General features: G+C 40.2%; 1 protein-coding gene across 6 annotated transcripts in view; it reads right to left on the bottom strand.

The window, feature by feature from the left end:
• The window catches only part of MTA1 (metastasis associated 1), a 76782-nt gene that overhangs the window by 15878 nt on the left and 41679 nt on the right, over positions 1–19225 (bottom strand). For 5 of the 6 annotated variants that reach the window (XM_069022387.1, XM_069022388.1, XM_069022390.1 and 2 more), the window contains exons 11-17: positions 16348–16406; positions 9891–10006; positions 8884–9035; positions 7042–7231; positions 6598–6687; positions 4636–4788; positions 3769–3804 (exon numbers count right to left, since the gene is read on the bottom strand). In XM_069022387.1, the coding sequence (XP_068878488.1) occupies positions 3769–3804; positions 4636–4788; positions 6598–6687; positions 7042–7231; positions 8884–9035; positions 9891–10006; positions 16348–16406 (796 nt within the window). Of the gene's footprint in view, positions 1–3768; positions 3805–4635; positions 4789–6597; positions 6688–7041; positions 7232–8883; positions 9036–9890; positions 10007–16347; positions 16407–19225 lie in introns of those variants that run through there. The other variant, XM_069022393.1, reaches the window with a different exon arrangement.

Raw genomic sequence — 19225 nt, 5'->3', positions numbered from 1 at the left:
AAACATCTACAACTTCCAGTTTGATAAAAGCATTTTCCATTATACAGTGTGTTTTCCAGTCCCTTCACTGTTTTCATGGCTCTTCTATAAACCCTCTCCAATTTTCAGCATTCGATCCGCTACCATGTCATCAATGCAAGTTTGTTGCTGGGAAAAGCCTTCCCTTTATTGCAGCTACTCATTCATGTTCTCCCTCTTTCTGCCAATTTTAGAGTGCATGTGATGACCCTGAAAAACAAATTTCATTAGAAAGCTAGCATGGTGTAAAAGAGAAGGGAGAAAAATAAAAATCTAACAATGCTCCCTCCCTTCCCCCAGCAGGAATTTGCATTGACAAGTATTACATAGATCCCACCCTGCATGGCTGTAAGGAATCAAGTAAACAGGTTCCTGCAGACAAAACATCCTCTCTCTCTCTAGAGGAAGTTTTATGGCAAAGATTGTCAGTCAAGCTCCAGAACATCAATGAAAAAGCAATAAACTAATAATTTTTTAACATCTCACATTATTTGACAGCTTATGAGACTCCATGTACTTTTCATGTTCCAAAAATAGGATTCTGCAGCAATTTGTCCATGCTAATTTAATGTTGAAGGAGTGCTGGGAAGGGTATTGCCTAATGATGCCTCCAACATGATTTAAGGATGAGGGAAACAAAACAGATGAAAGAACTGCAATCTTCTTGTAAAATAAAGTGGACGTAGTGAGAACATGAGATTAAGACTATATTCCTGTTCTTGGAATTCAGTCACTGGTCAAAAGTCAAGATGGCTGGCCAGACGAATCATATTCAGAGCTTGAAAAAGTTCAGGTCTCAAGGGTTAAGCAGAGATGAGTCAGAAAAAGAAAAGTTAAAATTGCTTAGCTAGAGTTACAGTAGCAAGAGGAAAAAAAAAATAAACAAATAAACAACAAAATTCCAAAGGAAAAATGTGAACTACTCCTTGAAGTTCAGCAACTGCCATATATAAACACACATCTTAGTGCTTTACACTATACAAAGATACAAGCTGCTACATGGCTCTTTCCCTGCAAATAAACCTCTTGATTATATACTGCTTTACAGCCTGGCTTTGAGGAAAGCCTTACAAACCCATCACATGTCACCAGCTCAGCCGTAATTTCCAGTGTTCAGACTTCTCCCGTGTTTGGAAGTAATGGCCCAGCACCACAAGGCTTTTATCACCAGCAAAGAGACTTCAGCTAAAGCCCCCCATAACAGTGTCCACTGTCTCCTGTCAGATTTTGACATGGTGACCTGTCCAAACCCTAAGATGTCTTCCAGGTGCCACCTAGGCAGCACATCTGCAGGAAGCAGAAAAAACCCTGGATAATAGATAAAATTTTGCAGTAAGTTAACATCTCTTTGGAAATTATTTAAACATACGTGGACAAAGCATCTTCCTGCACCTAAATTTGTGCAGAAAGAATATTTTCAGCCTCTCTGAGCAGACATCTTAACACCATCTTTTTTTTGCAGTACACTCCCCTGCAGTGACCTAAACCAGTCAGCATGTAAAGAGGAGATGAGAAACATGAAAATAACGAATAAACACCCACAATTTCTCATAGTATCTATGTAAATGCAGAATCTGACCAATTGTAACAATTCAGGCTTACTCTCATTAATCTTTTTCGACTATTTTAGGTCAGCAATAATCCAAAAATCAGTTATTCTGGATAGATGGGCTTATTTCAATCCTTTCATACTCACTCACTGGCTCCTGAATTCTGGCCACAAGGCTTCTCACTGCCATTCACCTCTTCTTCACAGCAATGTCAGCTTGTGCCCTTCCTGCCAGCAGCCCCCCCCAGACTACTAAGCCTGTATGACTCCATCCAAAACCAAGAAGGAGTCTCAGTACCACAATCACAGTCCTTTCATGGCACAGGAAATCAGTTGCATCCATGCCCACAGCCAGCAAGGTTAACCAGTTCACATGCAAGGCAACTGAGAATCTGTGCTAAGAAGCACTAACACACAAACTGGCACCAGGACAGAAAGAGATCCACCAAACTTCCACCATCTGCTTCCCTGTGCCCAGCAGATCTTGATCCAAGTTCTTTAAATGTTGTTTCCTTGCAGGTGGTTCCCTTCCCTTCAGGTCCTGGCAAAGCTTCCAGCAACCCAGGGTCAGGAAATATTACAGATGCAAAATTACAGTGTGGCAAACATTTTCCATTCACAAATAAATCTCAACTAACAGGTTTAAGCTGAACTGCTCACAAGAATATGCAGTTAACACTCACTACCCCAGCAGGTAAAAAGATTCTGGGACTCAAATGGACTCTGCTACCTAGCAATTACAGGAACAAGTACTACTGCAGGTATTTCAGTGGCTGGCTGAGAACAGACCGAGCAGGTAAAGCAGCAGGTGCTCTGGAAGATCTGGACCCTACACAGCTACATACACCTGCTTCAGAGAAACACATACTCTGAGGAGCCTGAACAGGTACTTCTCCAAAATCATCTTCTTGCAAACAGCTCCAGCAACAGTTATAACTGAATGGAACAGGAATCCTCCATTTCCAGAAAATCGTGTTGGGTTATCAAGTCCAGTGCTCTACACAGAGAGAGCCTTCTGGAGGGAAGGATCCGTTCTTTTACTTCCCTCCTTTGGGCCACAACATCTCTCAGCTTCCCAAGTGTGTTATCTGCTGAGAAGGACATTTAGCAGGGAGCAGCAGGTGTGCCCATAAGCAGGTAGTCACTAGGAGCTGTGGAAATTCAGTGAGCTACTCTGCATCTACATCCCTCATCACTGGACCACGCTTCTGAGGAAGCCAAACCGACCAATGCAGCGGGGTTTTGTTATTCTTCCCAAAAGACAAGTTACAAAGAACATGAAAACTCAGCAACAGGGTATCAAGGAATAAATTCCCAAAGAGAGCAAGACAGTAGAACAACCACTGTGCTCACTGCTGTATTCTCCACATGCACTCATAATTGCATGCATGTAAATACGGGTAACAGCCATCCACTGCCTCAGCCATGAAACACAAAGATTATCATCAGGGCATGCAGTGCTGGCCAGTTCATGGGAACATGTAAGCTTAAGTTTTTGTGTTTGCCTGTTCACAATGACATTTTGTGGTTGTCTGTCTCCTAACTATTCAAAATTGGTCTGTTCTATTGAATTTGGTGAAGTGACATCATATATATGTTTCCTGCATTATCACAAATGAAACATTCTGACATCTACTCAGTACTCAAAACAGATTAATTTATAACCAGTGGAAATTTTGAAAATCATTTTCTACTGCCAGCAGAGAGTATGCAGACAGTCTCTCACCACTGAGACTGTCCACTCTCACTGGAAAATAGAGAGGGTTAAACTTGGAACTTGATGTAAATACTGTCTTCTATTTCCTCTGGTCCAAGTGAATTCAAAGCAGTTCAAGACACGTGAAACTTTGGTTTCTTATAAGTCAAACAGTGAAACAACACCTATTTTCAAACTAACCACCACAGCTTCCTGCAGTTTCACAGAACTGCTGGAAGACTGTTCTGTCAACTTGAGGAATTAGGAATCAATTCTGACCACAGGACTTCATGTCTTCAGTATGGTCGTACAACTCGTTGCCTGCATGTGAAAAGCCTGAAAGGTGAGCAGCAAAACCATGGGTGGAAGTGGTAACCCAAGGAACACTTAGACATCAACACAGAAGGTGCACACAGACTCATTAGCCACAAAGCACAGACAAGCCAGCAGATGAAACTAAAAATCACTCTCCTAGCATAAGCTGAGCGCAGCTTCAAGGTCTTACCCCTGCTAGGCATCAACAGGCGCTTCTTCATGTTGCCTGATAGAGCACAAGTGAACAGAAAAGAGAAAAACATCACATCAGCAACCTGAACAGCAGCAGTTTTAAAAGTTCTTAATGTTAAAACACAATCAGATATCAAATGTTTGCAATTATATTTCAGATAAGCTACATATAAAGTTAAAATTAAAGGTAAAAATGAGAAAGACTCTGGATCTCCCTCCCTGCTGAGTCACCATTACACCAACTGTTGCTTTCCCCAGTTAAGGAGAGCTACCCTCTGTGGTCTCACTCCCATTAAGACCATTTCAACAGACACTTTTCTCCTCATCTGAGATAGAGACTGCTCTTTCTCTTCCCTGACACTCTCAGGCAAGAGTTATTCTTCGGAACAGAGACCTGGAGTCCACGCCAGGAACATCCTGCTTTTATCTCCCACTTCAAACACCTTTCCCTTGCCTTCTGTTCGTGAGGAGGTGAAGCCCAAGCACAGAGGTGGTCAGTAACAAGGCCAACAAGGGAAACATCACTCCAAAAGTCTATTAAGGTAGTCTTCACACTACTAATTTAAAAACTGAAGGGAACTTTCTCCTTTGCTATCCCGTTTGCGAGGTTGGCCAAGCCAGGCAGAGTTTCACTAGCATAGTGACTTTATGTGCATGCACCTCCCAGGCAGTACACATCATGTGCCTCACCCAAAAGGAGAAATGGGACAGGTGACTTTTACAAAAGTTAAAAATAACCTCCCTCAAGAATAAGGAACTCAGAATTTATATAAAGGACTATGAGTTTACATAATCTCCTTGTATACAATAAAGACAGAAGAAAAAGCCTACAGACACAACATAAATTTTGTGAAGAAATATTTACCATCCATTCCATTGTGTTGTTCATAACTTCTTTTTCCCAGGATAGTTGGGGACCCATTATTAATGACAGGTGTAAACTTAGCAGGAGTCAGATTGTTGAGAGAACTGGACAAGCTCTTTGCAGGATCTGGTTTCGGAGGACATGGATGAGACTCTGGTGGAAAACAGCAAAGTAGTATTTTTTCATTAGCAAAGATACTGTAATTATAAACCTGAAAACAACCTGCAAAATTCCAAGGTGACCAAGTACACCTCCTCTTATATACAATCGATCTCAAATCAATAGTTTTGACTGGAGATTGCTATAAAGCATTTCCATGTATTTAGGAACTCACCACTACTAAAGATGTTAAAATCATTATCATAGTACTATCCTAAAATAAGATTTGATAGCAAAAGCACTTTGTATCTATTTCTGTAATACTGTTCTCCAATAATTTTTGGTGAATTTTGGGGTGCTGTGTACTAAAACCCAACTTTGGCCATTCATGCAACATCCCTAAAAACTCTGGGGAAATTACAACTTTGTCAGTTTGCCAGAAATGTTTATAAAAAATATAATTTCTCAAATGGCAAAAAAGGTGAAGGTTCAAAAACCCACTATAAAGAACACAACATCTGAACGCAAGCTTTGGGCCAAGGCAGAGTTCAAGCCCACCATCTTCAAATGAAAAGACTTTGAGAAAGTTACAAGCAACAGCAAATGGGAGCTTCAACAGAGTCTTTTTCTTGCAGACCCAACAGCAGAGTAACATATAAATTCAATCCTACTAACACCACCAAAAAATCCTTCTTGCCAGTCCATCAGCCTCCCTCCATTTCCATCACTTTTCTCCCAGCTCAGTAATCCAATGACACAGTGCAAGGAAAACTCAAAATCTACTGCTATGTTCTGTACAATTATTAAAATAAAGATTTTATCCAACAGCAAACTTCTCCCTTTATTTGCTCTCTTTTGTTGCACCCTATGTGTCCAAAGGTTTCTCAATCCACGTATCCCATTAGTACACAGCAGAAGTACAACGCTCAACAGAGAAGCAGTAAATATTTAATACACCCTCAGCCTTACCATATTTCATCAACAAAACTGTTCAAAGAAACCTAAAATCAACTCCAGTGTTGCTTATCTAAATAAAAAAGCAGTCAACTTCCCTGCTAAGCTGGAAGCCCTCAAAGTGCCCCTGTCCCTGCCCTGAGGCGAGACCCGCTGCTGGAACAACCTGAGGGATGACTGCAGGGCAACGGGCAATGCTGGGGAAAAGGATTTGGCATTTGTCTGGAGCCAGCATTGGCATGTCACATAGCATCACTCTGGATGCTTCCAGCACCTCAAACTTACACCTAAGTCCTGGATGGAACTACTCAGTACTGCCCCACAGATTAGCTCATGAGGCACAAGTCCTCAAGAAAATTGTAGTTAAAAAAAAAAAAAAAAAAAACCTCACCAAAACCCACTAGGAAAGTAAAAAAATAGAAGTATAATCCCCTTGTCTAGGTTCAGCACAGAACAGCCAGTAACTGATTCACAAGGTCTGGGACACAGTGCTGTCCTAAACTCAACTGTACAAACTGCCTCCAGACAGCCCAAAACCAGAAAAAGTGAACAATCAAATGTTCCCAAAACATGATGTTAGTGCCCACATTAGCAGATGGTAACTTGTCCACATATACATCAGAAGCCACAGCAAACACATCCCTCCCTTCACTTGAAAAAGTTTCTGATACACTGGGTCTGTCAAATTAAGTAGGAAAAGTAAAAAGGAGACGTTACTGGGATGGGTTTTGCATTTCGTTTTGTTTGTGGGGTGGGAGCTCTTTGTGGTTTGTTTTTTGTTTGTTTTTAACCCAGAATGAGCATCTACACCTAGACTCAAATGGAAACCCCAAATGGTCAGCAGCGTAGCTAGGAGGGTGTTTCCTATGTTTGGGGGTTTTGCATGTGGTGGTTTGGTTTGGTTAATACCTAAATACCGGAGTACTGCTTCTAAAGGCTTTCGAACCACTTGCTTTAATAGCAATGGGTTTTCTGATGCCTCAGGTAAACGTGCTGTGCCTGCAAAACACAGAAAAATAATTAGAGGGTGAAGACATTTAGCTATTATAGCAAAACTAAGTGAATAATTCCAGTGTCCTGAAAGAGCTTTCCCGTTCACAAACACAGGAGAATGCTCCATGTAATACCAAACATGAATGTTTTAAAACAAACAGCTCATGAACTTTCAAAGGTATTTGCCCAGCCTACCATCTCTACTCTGCAAGTAGAGTAGGCTCTGCAAGTACAGCCAGATTTTCTGAAAGCACTAGCTACGTGCAAGAGAACATCTCAGCAGGCTGCAACTCAAAACTTTATAGGACAGGAGTCTCAAAGGGCTCCTTGGCCAAGAAGTCTCAGCTGCAGCACACTCACATTCTGCTTTGATTGCTGCACTGTTAATGGGCAGATAGGGGTGTCTTGCAGCATGCCAAGGGCGCAAGATATCTCGACATAAACGTCTGGCAATTCTGGTCAGTTTTGTTGTATGGAGATAGAAAGCTTGTCGTGTCTTCATAGCAAACTTGGGACTCCCACTATTTCGTACTGGCACACCATGAGGACTCTAAAGGGAAAGAAAAATAAAAATGGTTTCTGAAAAAGTAATTAAAAAGTATGGTTCTAAAGAAATGAAAGTATTATGTAAAATCATTTGCAACTACTGATTCTCAGGCATAAGAACAGAAGTGGTATTACAGATGAAAAAATTTTCAGCCCAGCTATTCCCCATTTCCTAAATCTTACCCAAAATATCTCAAAGGATAAAATGAAGGTAAACCTTTTCACTTCAAAGAGAAGTATTCATTTCTGTGCCACCCCAAGTTTTAAGTCAGGGATCCAAAAGCCAGCCATGAAGAAGTTACCTGGTGCTATCACATAATTTAGAGCTTATACACTCAACAGAAAAACTCTCCAGTTTTGGGTGCTTAGGGCTGCTCTGGATGTACAATGCAAACTCCTTATAACAAAGCATTTTCCAGAAGGAGAGAAAATCAGAAGAGCTGCATGACAAAAATACGCACCACAAACTCACTTTCCAAAGCAAAGGTATGGCATGCAGGAATGGTCTTGGCTCAAAACTGCAAGAATTTGTTTTAATTCTTACTCTTAACTCAGAAATGTACTCATAGATGTCAAATATTCATTGCATATAGTAAAGACTACTACTGGAAGACATTTATCAGCTACTGAGAACCAACACAGTTATCTTCTTTATGAAAAGCAACTAAGTCAACCAATGAAATAATGCAAGTAGTATCTTGTTATCTCGAGCCAACCCACAGTTGGAAAACAGGAAGAAATTTCAGTTTGGGGAGAACAAGGCTTTCCCTTCTCTGACTATTTACATACTTTTAATTAACAAACAAGAGGGATAAGGTTGATAAAACCTGGAAGTTATCTCAGCAATTGGGAGGCTTCAGAGGGCAAAGAGAAGCCTGAAAAGGATAAAGGTTAGACAAAAGAAATGGAAAGGGAACAATAGCAAAGAATAGGAGAGGAAAGAAATTAACCAGAGATAGAAGTTCAGTATGTGCTATCCTTCTATCCATGACAATGATAGTTACTTTTTCCAATCAGCTTAATGTCTAATGCTTCCAGATTAAACTTTCACCAAATTCAGAAAAAAATCTGAGAACTTTGGTTTCAAATAACAGAGGAAAAATGAAACAGAAACAGTTCATACAATGCTTACTCAAACCTATCCAAAAAAAGGATGATTATTAAAAAAAAAAACAGAATTAGGTAGAAAAACAACATAAAAGATCTCTAAAAAGCCACTAGCTATTTGGGGTATATCTAATTTTGAATATGCCTTGGAAAAGTAAATTGGTTTCAGGAAATAATTAATTCTTTTGGAGAGAAAAAAACAGTGCTGTTCCCCCTACAGCAAAAATCATGGAAACCAAATACCAGAAACACTGGGTGGCATTTCAGTTTCTCCCATCTACACTAAGTCATTTCATGCATTTGAAGGCTAGTTTGCTAAACAAATGATGTTGTTTTTTTTTCTCAGGGCAGTACTTGGCAACAGATTACTTCTAGCCGAGGTGAACGCGCCAACTTCTGCTTGACATGAAATATCAAACCCAAGGACAACGATGAAGGCTGAAGGCATTCTTTTGGTGGTTAAATATTTAAGAACAGTGAGCAGGCAGTTAGGTATCATGACACTCAGTTTGCCAGGCAGAGGCACCAGTCTGCCTTGTGGATACCCACCAAATTATTGCGGTTTGGTCCAGGCCTCTCCCCATCTAACCGTGTTGGCATTTTCAAGCCACCGTATTTCTTCCAGTAGGTCCAACAGGATGCACAGAGGCGACACTGCATGTTAGGGGGACCCCAAGAATACCACTGGTAAGACTGGGTGGCTAGAGATAACAAAGGTGGAAATTATATATATCCTTACACAGGATCACTTTTCAGATCTTATTCTCTTTAGAAGCAGCAGAAGCAGCACAAAAGAAAACATCCCCCCCTTACAGAGCAAAGCTCAAACAGACCTTAGAAAACTAATGATGGCTTCACTGTCATCAGCACTGCTACACATACTTTTGATTTCAGCAGAATTGATTACATTAATTAATCTAAATCCCTTTTAAAATGCAAACAGAAAAAAACAATTATCAGGATGAGAAAATTTCCTGCCAGTGGAACTGAACTCTTTTTGCTAGAGAATTTCTGCAGAACATGGGAAACAGCAAAGATTGTCTTCAGGAACTTCCCATATATTAGTTTTACAACTGAAGAACGTACAGTCTGTGACTGGATGTCTCATACAGTCCTACATTCCAGCATCTCTAAAGGCTCCCCATAAAGGAGCACACTCATTAGAACTCAGTATCATTAATATCAGCAGCAGATCAAATACAGTGGTGTCACGTATTTTCAAATCTACTAAAAAATGATGAAAAAAATTGTCAAATTCACACACCTTGATTTAAATATTCACTCAATAGTTACCTGCAATTATGTAGAACATTTACTAACTCCCCCTTTAGTACTTCATAATTCTATTTACAAATGTAACACCAGTAGTTAAAAAACAAAACAAAACAACCTGAAACAAACAAATAAAAAAAGAAACAAAAACAAACTCAAAAAGCCCCTGCTTAGATGCTGCTATATCCAATTCTTCCCCCCACCCCCAGCACAAGACAGTTTTTACTTTAACATTTACATCTCAGCACTCACTCTGCACACACAGCTGCTGTTCTGGCACTTACTGTAACAGCTCTCACAGGCCCGTCCTGCTCCCGCATTCTGTGCCTGGACTCCAGTACCATTTACCACTCCTGGTTTGACATTATTTACATTGATCTGGTTGGGGTTTGGCTTGTTACTTAAGACACAAAGCAAAAAAAATGACAAGTGTTAACTGAGGCATGCAATTCTTTATTTGACTTCTGAAAGTATGGCCCAAAATGTTTGAAGACTCAAATTTCCTTCAGCACGTGGCTTCCAGAACCAGCTGTAATTACCAGCAATCTGACTTCTTTGAACACACTGTCTCCAGTAATATTTTAAAAATACTGATAATGAAAATAACTGATAGTTCGATGCCATTTACAAGACTTCAAAACCTTTTAAAAAACAATAAACCAGGCCACATAGGTATCCCTATTGACTATCCCAGACATTTGAATCTAGGTAAAAACAGATCTCACTTACAGGTCCTCAACATGAGGGATATTTTACTTAAATCTCCAAAAAGAAGGCTGGGGGCTGGAACAGGAGCAGTAGGCAGAGAGAGGGCAACGTCTGCTTTATTCAGGGAAATATACCCCTAGACTGCAGTCACAAATATTTCCATGTTGTCTCACTGGCCATAATTCACACAAGTACACCCAACAAGTAACAACATCTGGGTCACCTCAGTTTATCCCTATATCCTCTTTAAAATGATGATTCAGGAAAAACTAGGAGCTAAGAGCTAAAAAATAGCTACTGGCAGGAGCTGAGAATGGAAGGCCAACAAAACCTTGGCATGGAGAGCAGTATGAAATAGCACATCTCTGCAGAGGAAGAAGTGTCTGAGGGCAAAAATGAGGCCTTCAAAAAATCCTTGGCATGGGAGGGAAGAAGGAGGGCAGAGTACTGCTATTGCAGGGACAGGACTTCTGGGGAATGGAGAAAGGTGGAAGAAGTCATACATGAAGTTTCAAACAACAGTACATGTGGAGTTTATCAAACATGCAAGGACTCTAGGGTGCTGTTAGGAGTTCACACTATAGAAGCAACAAAGAGCAGGCAGGCATTGGAGCCAACTGCTAAACATAAGCCTGAATTGCAATGCTGATTACATTCCTATCATACTCTCTTACCTGAAGATGGAAAGGAGTGGGCATTTTCCTTTTATTTCCAACTAACAAACCCATTATTTGGAAGCAGAAATATCTTAAAATGGCTTTCTGCAATCCCCTTTTCTTAGACATCAGTTGCACACTGACACAGGAGTCATAGTGACTTCACTAAACCAGAGTATTTGCTATGTTTCACCCTGGCTAGTGGTACAAAACCACCATTGTGGGAATAGAGCCAAATTAAGTTCTTTCTAATGGGGCGCCAGCATCAGGTTTCATGTTCTCAGCAATGATCCCTGGAAGCAAAGGAGTTGCAAGTGACAGAGTTCTGGAGACAACTGAAAAGCTGATGCTGCCCTGGAAGCCAGAAAACATCCTTCTTATCTGAAAATGTCCAATCAGGTCCTGAGATACACAGCTCAGTTAAGCTCCATTTTGACAGAGACAAAATAGGTTCTGCTGTGAATGAACTACAGGAACCACACACAGGTTGCATAAAGAGGCAAGAGTGTGTTTCTCTAGACCAGGAAAAACTTCCGATAGTGTTCTCACTGTAAAATTCAGAGCCTTTCTGCAACAGAGAAAGCTCAGGAGGCCAAGTGGCACAGGAACAGTGTAAGGAGTTTGTTCCTGCAGTGCACTGAGCAGCACACACACAGCTCAAAAGCAGCAGAGGAGATAAAAAAAAAAAAAAAAAAGACATTTAGATTAATTCACAAGCCTGAATATGTTTTCATCTCCTTCTGCTTATTAATTTGCCCACCTCCTACGAAGACTAAAGTGTTTCAGGGTGCTTATCAGAAAGGCACCAAGTTCTGACCCCACAGATGGCAGGAGATCCACAGGCAAGTTTAACAAAGGGGCAGTTGAAAGAGGGAACATTCACGCTCCCCTGCTCTGGGACGTCACTATAGTAACCTGCTGCAAAAGAACTTTTGCCAATGATTCACAAGCAAACTCCATGTGCAAACATTACCAAGACGCTGCAAAACAAACAGCCCTCACAGATGCACACTGCTACAAGGGGCGTTGCTCCACTGAGAAAAAGACTGCAGTAAAGAAAACTAAGGCCTTACGGTTCAACATCAGGCCTGTTGCTTCCCTTCTCTACCTTGGATTTATCCTCCAAAAAGGCAGCGACGTAGTCTGAAATCCATCAGTAAAGCCCAACAAAGCACTGGGACCAGAAAGGAGGATGATGGCCTGACTCCTTTATCCTCTCAAAAACCATTATCAAGCTTGTATTTAAACACAAGTGGAAAAGATGCACTGGTGAAAGCCAATCACCAAACCACACTTATCAGCAGGACTAACATGCTGTGGTTGTAGTAAACTCCAGGATTCTGCAGCACTACAATTAATGAAGCTGCAGCAAGCATCAGAGAGTGTCCTGCTCCAAAGCTGTCAAGTTCCACAGTGGCAGTAACAATAAAATTCAGGCAGATAATGTTTTCATCATATGAGAAGCAAAAACCTCTTAATTGTTGATGATATGTTAATTAAATTTGCTTGATATGACCAAAGCCTGCTACAGCTATTAACAAGAGAATCAGATGAGTAACTGGATGAATCATTAAGCAATTAATGAAGCTGAAGCTAAAGATGCAAATAAGGTAGTGAGAATACTGATGGTGTGGCAAACTGTCATTTCCAGTTCTTGTATCAGGAATGGAAGTCTCTTAAAGGGGTTTCAGTTGTGAAGGAGCAGTCAGCTATGCTAGAAAAGGGATCATGAAGTGCAGATTTCTGGACTGTATTCTTCAAATCAGTCTCAAAGGAAGAGGTGGAGGCAATAAAGCAGGTGCAGAGAGAAGGTGCTGGAAGTCTGTCAACATGGACTGAAGCCCCTGCACAAAAAAATCCAACCTGGAGATAATCTTGATCCCCACAAAGGACTGATATGCCTTCAGTAAACAAGTAGACAGCATTTGACCCACAGCACGGTGATAAAATTTTTGTTGTTAGAAATAATTATAAACTTAATACCACCCAGTGAATGTTTCCTGTTATTGAAGAACCCATGTGTGCTGGATGCAACTGAACAATTAAGAAATAAAGTCTCAGAAATAAAAACAATTTAAAATCCTTTGTAAGGCACATTTGTGCCATTTACGTCTAGGCATCTAATGGAAGTGTCTGGATCCAGGCAACAGAGGTGAGCTTTCCTCACAGCTCTCCAGCCTCCTGTAAATACCCACTTCTAACAACAGGTCTAATGACCATTAAACAATGCTTTTTGAAAAGGAGCAGCTTTCTCCAACAAAATGTTGGAGATTGCCATTTTAACTAGCACAGCTCCAGAAGGAAGAGCAGCATTACACCTTTAAGTTTTCCATGTTGCCATGAACCTCTGTACAATGAAACCGGGAAGAAAAATAGTCTTGCTCTTCAAGCAGAGGACAACCAAGCAACAGACAAAGGAATTATCTTCAGCTTGTTAAGCAGCTGCCCCTTGTAGTGATCCAAAGCTTTGACCTATTCCTGAAGTTTCCCTACTGGATTCACAAAAGGGGCACAGTAGGGAGAACAGTATTTCCCTGCTTCACAGCCTTTGAGAGGCAGCTTGACAAAGTGCTTTGAGATTCTCAGACAAAATACTGTAAATAGAATGTATTCATTAACACATACAGATGTAGAGCTAAAAGTTACATTTTTCACCAGTACATTTTGGAGACTGGAAATTGTGTGGAGCAGTTCATTCTTCCCTTTCTGTTCTTACCCTTTCTGGTATCACTTAGATCAAAGCAAATGAGAAAAAGGCCACACAAAACTGGATGTCTCAGCCTTCATGATTGCAGATGCCCTAATCCCAAAAAGCACAAGCTACACAACCAGATCTTTACCAAAAAGAAGCAAGTAATTGGTACATATGATACCTGTAAGATTAGTAGAACTAGAGCATGACTTCCACAACAACCTGAAGAGTATGTTTGGGTACATACTAGAACACGAAAGAGTCTGAGACTACACCTGCATGAAGAAAGGTCTCCAAACACTGCAATCACTTCAGAGGATGGTAGGATGAGGCATGTGAGAATGTGGAATCTCTTTGTGCATTCAGATTTCTGTTGCTGCTTCAACACCACTCCCACTGACAGAGACAGTGCTACAGAAGACAACTAAAACATTTGGTTTTCAGTATTTCCTGAGTTTAACTGATTTTACACTTCTTCCTTTCACCAGAAAAGCACATTAGTGCTTTTCAGCCAGAGGGCTGCATTGCAAAGCCGTATTTATAGACATCAGGTTCTGTCAAGTCAACTACAAATGTCTGTCCCGAAACCAAGGTTATTCTTGGAAGAGGTACAGAAATGTTTGTTCAATCTAGGTCAGAAGTGTTTTTCTAAGATGTTGGTTTAGGACTTGATAACCTCACATCAATTACCTCTATGACCCTCCATGCTTCAGTTACCCATGTTAATAAATTTGGGGCACAGTCTCAAGTTAAAAAATATCAACTCTAAAACTTTACATTGAGCTGTTATTTTTCATTGTGTTACATGCATGTGACCTTTGAAGACAGCTCCTATTCTTTTTCTTATTATTTTCCTCCTCTCTGCTAGATTTTCCTATTAACATCAGAGAAACAAACAAGACACCTATCAACGGAAGACAGCCAGAGACAAAAAAAAAGATAAAATTGTTTGAGCCTGGTATCCTCCAGGGTCTCTCACTGCCAACAATTTTACACCAGTTACTGTTAAAATGTGTTTCAGTCAATCAGCAGATACACTTCTGCATAGGTCTTGTGACAGCCTACATCAAGTAATTTATTTTTGAGGTGACAAGTGGATCATTATGGCTCAAGCCTAGGAACAGGAATGGGCTCAGTAACATGATAAGGACAAATCAATAACATTGATATTTAGATCCCTACACTGTGCATTGCTATTGCAAACCAAGAATATAATCTTCTTCTAGGTCACAAGATAATGTAGATGCCATACAGTCCCTATATGCCAGACCTTGTACTCAAGCTTGTGTAGAAGTAATACAAAAAGCTTAGAAATATTTAATTGCTGCCACATTTGGAGGTATTAATAGCAAGAAAACAGCTGAAGTATTCATATGGGATTAAGTAAGTCAAGTAATTGCTACTTTTCCTGATACAAATGAAAGGACATTGAAAGAGGAGGAAAACATATCCCCCATTTTATCAATTAAATAGTATGTAAGTTAAGGTATAACACTCATAAAATGAACCATGACTGGAAATCAAAGCCAGAGACAAGAAGAGCAGGCACGTGGGCAGAGACAGGTCTGTTCCTGAAGCAGGGAGGTAAGTTGCTGATTTGATTATGTGTCCTTTAGATAGGAACAAGAATTACCTTGCTGAGGGATAAGATGCCACTCCAGGCAGCCATTATAAAATGAGCACCACAACCTTCCAAACACAAAGCCCTCCCTCCACACATTATAATCCAAGAGCAACAGCAGGACTGTCAGGCTCTCTTGTCTGCAATATCCTTTTGCATCTGCAGTCTAAATTACACTGCCTTTTGCTTTACAAGCTTATCACATTGTGAATTCATGCTTAATTTGATGTCCAGTGTCCCCCTGCAGAGTAACACTGTCCACAAAAAGCAATATTGTTGAAAGACTGCATGACAAGAAATCTGTTTGGCTTCACTCTGAATATTACACCTCACTTTTAGTAAATTCACCTGAGAGGTATTGAGATATTTCAAACCAAAAAAGAAATCATGGGTCCTGTATTTTCAGCAGAAATAAGGTGCTGTCTTGCAAGCTAAATATATAAAAATTAGTTTTATCAAAAGTAACAGAACAGATGGTAGAAGTTCATAAATATTTAAAAGGAGACAGCATAAAAGAGTGAAGGAGTTATTGGGGATAATACACAGGGGAACATATCGGAGTGAAAGTTGAAAAGTGAAAGGAAAGGGTAGACTAGAAATTCTGCATTATAACAACTATTGACTAGGCTATGCAAAGAAAATGAAATAGAAGACACATTTTAGTAAGAATTTTGTTTTAAAATACATGTACACATATCAATAATTATACATTATTTTTAATATATAATGATATATACATTTGTTAGGAAACAAACATGCATTGGTGATCCACTGCTGAGAAAAATTAATAGAAAAACAGAAAGATTATTGAACAGTTAATTAGCTCCCTTTTGTTCACAACCATGCTGACCTGCTATCAAGTCCCCAACTCCCAGTCCATATAGAAATAAAAATTAGAAGGTAAGTAACAGTTGCTTCAGAATGGAAACATTATACAGGATGAAGGAAATGAGCAACATGAGAGCAGAACATCCTAACCAGGAAATAGTAATATTGGTAGGCCATGGAAACTGCTACACCAGTCCCCCTACAATGAGATAGAAAACAAAACAAGAGATACTTACTAGTTGGGTATATACACTTGTTTTAGCTTGCTTTCTGCTTCTGCTGCTTTCAATCGTTTCTTTGAATAGAAAAAAAGAAAACAATTAAAATAAAAAGAAAATAAGAGCCACCTTACCTGAGTCAAGTAGCAAACCTATAAGGATTTCAGCAATTATTTACTGAGCAGCTACCACTAAATCTTCCAACAAGAAAATATTCACTGAAGACAACTGTGGCATCAATTGACTATGCAGCTTTGCAAAAAAGTCAGAGATGCCAAGCTACTAATAATGAGGACAAACTTTTCATTCCCGTCCACTTCAATTCAAATTCCTTTTTTTAAAAGGCTTTTATTTGCCCTGCAGAGAAAGATCTGACATGTCAGTGTTGATTCTCCATTAAAACATTCACCAACTGGACAGTAACAGGTACAACAATGCAACCTCTCCATCACAGCTCCTCAACAGCTGAGCCAATTCATTCAAAGTTTCAAGTAAGACTTTCGTGTCAATACCCCATAACTTCTGAAGGCTCAGTGACACTGAAGATTTTTCTTGAGACATTAAAAAGGTCAAGAACTCCTCTTCTAACTCAAACCTTCACTCCTTAAACTGTAAGAGAGACACACTGAGATTCAAGTTTTCTCTTTATTACATTTGCAAAATAAATTTAGGGTGAGCCTCTGGAGGTCTCTGGTTCAACCCCCTGCTCACAGCTGGTACCAGCTGTCTGCATAAAGCTGTGACAATGTTTTCCAGACAAACCAGCAGCATGGGGATATATTCCAGATAAACAGGTTAGCCAAACATTTTCTATGCAGCAGCCTCAAGGCACGGTCTAGGAAAATGTAAAGCTGAAGTCAGTATCTTCATAGAAGCAGGAAGCACCAGAAAACATAATAAAATTGAAGAGTGTGTCACTGAGGAGCTGGACAAACATAAAAATTGTTTTTACAGACACACACAGAAACAACAAAGTAAATGTTTCCTGTAAGCATAAACCTTTTATCAGGACAGCTTTAAACAACAATTTTCTATATGACAATCTGCCAGTTCCTCAGCAAAGCTCTCTAGACTCCTAAAGAATTCCCCTCTTCCCTTTTCCTGCAAATAATAGTCAACCTATTTTAGAAATCAAAGAATGAAGTTGTCAGACAAGAGAGCAAGGAAAGAGAAAACAGAACCTCTGAAAGTTATCCTGAGACTATGGCTACACCTTCAGAGCTGTACTCCTGGATGACTCCGTTCTGCTGGAGCGAGCCAGCTTCCCAGACTGCTTCTGTTAAACCTCAGCTAGGACAAGAACTGCTGCCTGAAAACTGGCCTCAAGAAAACCCAGATGAAGACGACCTTGTGGAGACAATCCTTATCAATCCTACAGATGTGCAGGAATCAATAACACACATTTTGCTGCCAAACAGTGATGGAACTGAAGAGGTTCTCCTGAATACAAACTGCATGTCCAAACTGAACGTTTTCAAGCCACCCTAACTGAGCATCTTTATGTAAGAAACAAAACCACCCAAAGAGGGGCCCCAAGAAGTGCTGTCACAATGGTTCTCCAAACAGCATCAGAAATCCTCCTTTACCTTCCAGAGAGACACTACACAAAAAAATCATCCTTTAACAAAATGCATGCTCAGGTGCCTTCCTGCTCAAGAACTGGAGCTTGTTCCACACACAGCCTCAGGCTGAAAAAGAGGACTTCATCCTCCAGGCACAGATTGCCACAGGCACTTACACTGGCAGATGAACAGCTACAGAGCTCATAGTCTCCCCAGAAAATACATTGAAATCCAACACCAGAAACTGACAAACAGCTTAAAACACTGCTTGATGACCAGTACCAGAATCCAATTTCCTTGAGAAAGGAAATTCAGGAAACTTACACTGGTAGAGACTGCTGTGTTTTTTAAATTTCTACATTGCGAGAGGAAAAAGCTGCGTTTTCTTGACAAAATCTCCCATGGGGACTATCTGGCATCATTATGTTATGACAGTTTTGGAAATCTATGAATGCAAGAGCTTCATCCAAGCACAAAGCATTATCAGCAACTGAAATATTCTCCTGTGCACAACATAAAGTCATCTGCCTTGGGGACATGGCTAATTTAGGGTATTAAGCAGTATTTTAGTAAACAGGTGATGAATGTCAACCTCACCCCGCAGATTTCCTTTGTGACTGATGACCATGGAGCAAGCCCTGAGCTAACAACTGCCATAAGTCACCTGGACTCCACCACACCCCCCTCTCCTACAGCTGCCTGGGGACCAGCACAGCACACAACAAATAGTACACACCCCTATTACAAACAGCAGACCAGGAAAATTGAGGGTTTCCAGAAGATACCACAATATCCTGGGTAAGAAGAGGCTTTGCACTAAGTACCTGTGGCTGTGGGCAATCGATAGACCAGATATGATGAGTTTCCCATTTCCTTACAGTGACTGATCCCAGAAGGTACAAAAGAAAGGTGCTTGAAATGTAGTCATGCACAATTTCAGAATAATCCCTTCCCTGAGAAAGTGCTTTGCTAGGTCCTTTGCCAGTTATTAATTGATATGTGCCTAAAGCATATTTATGCTATAAATTCTTAATGCTGTCTGATGTAGTTAATAATGTCCTCACTCCCAAGAAAAATCCAGAACATTTGTAACTTTTTCTAGCAGTTTAGCCTAAAAAAAATCTTTTCCCTGAGTTATTTATATACACAGATCTTAAGTATATCCTCTTATTTACCTCATCATATTTTCCCCATCTATAAAAGGAAGATATTTCCAACTTGTCTATCCCGCAGGGACCAAGGGATTAAAGTACTAAGCACTGTACATCCAAGTTGGTGCAAACATCTGTCCTTTATATATCCTCTCCCAGATTTGACATCCTATCCACTGAGCT

Source organism: Aphelocoma coerulescens, chromosome 8 (genome assembly GCF_041296385.1).
Source record: "Aphelocoma coerulescens isolate FSJ_1873_10779 chromosome 8, UR_Acoe_1.0, whole genome shotgun sequence".
Taxonomy (NCBI): domain Eukaryota; kingdom Metazoa; phylum Chordata; class Aves; order Passeriformes; family Corvidae; genus Aphelocoma; species Aphelocoma coerulescens.
Note: the sequence above shows the minus strand (reverse complement) of the source record. Positions and strands in the feature narration are given on the sequence as shown.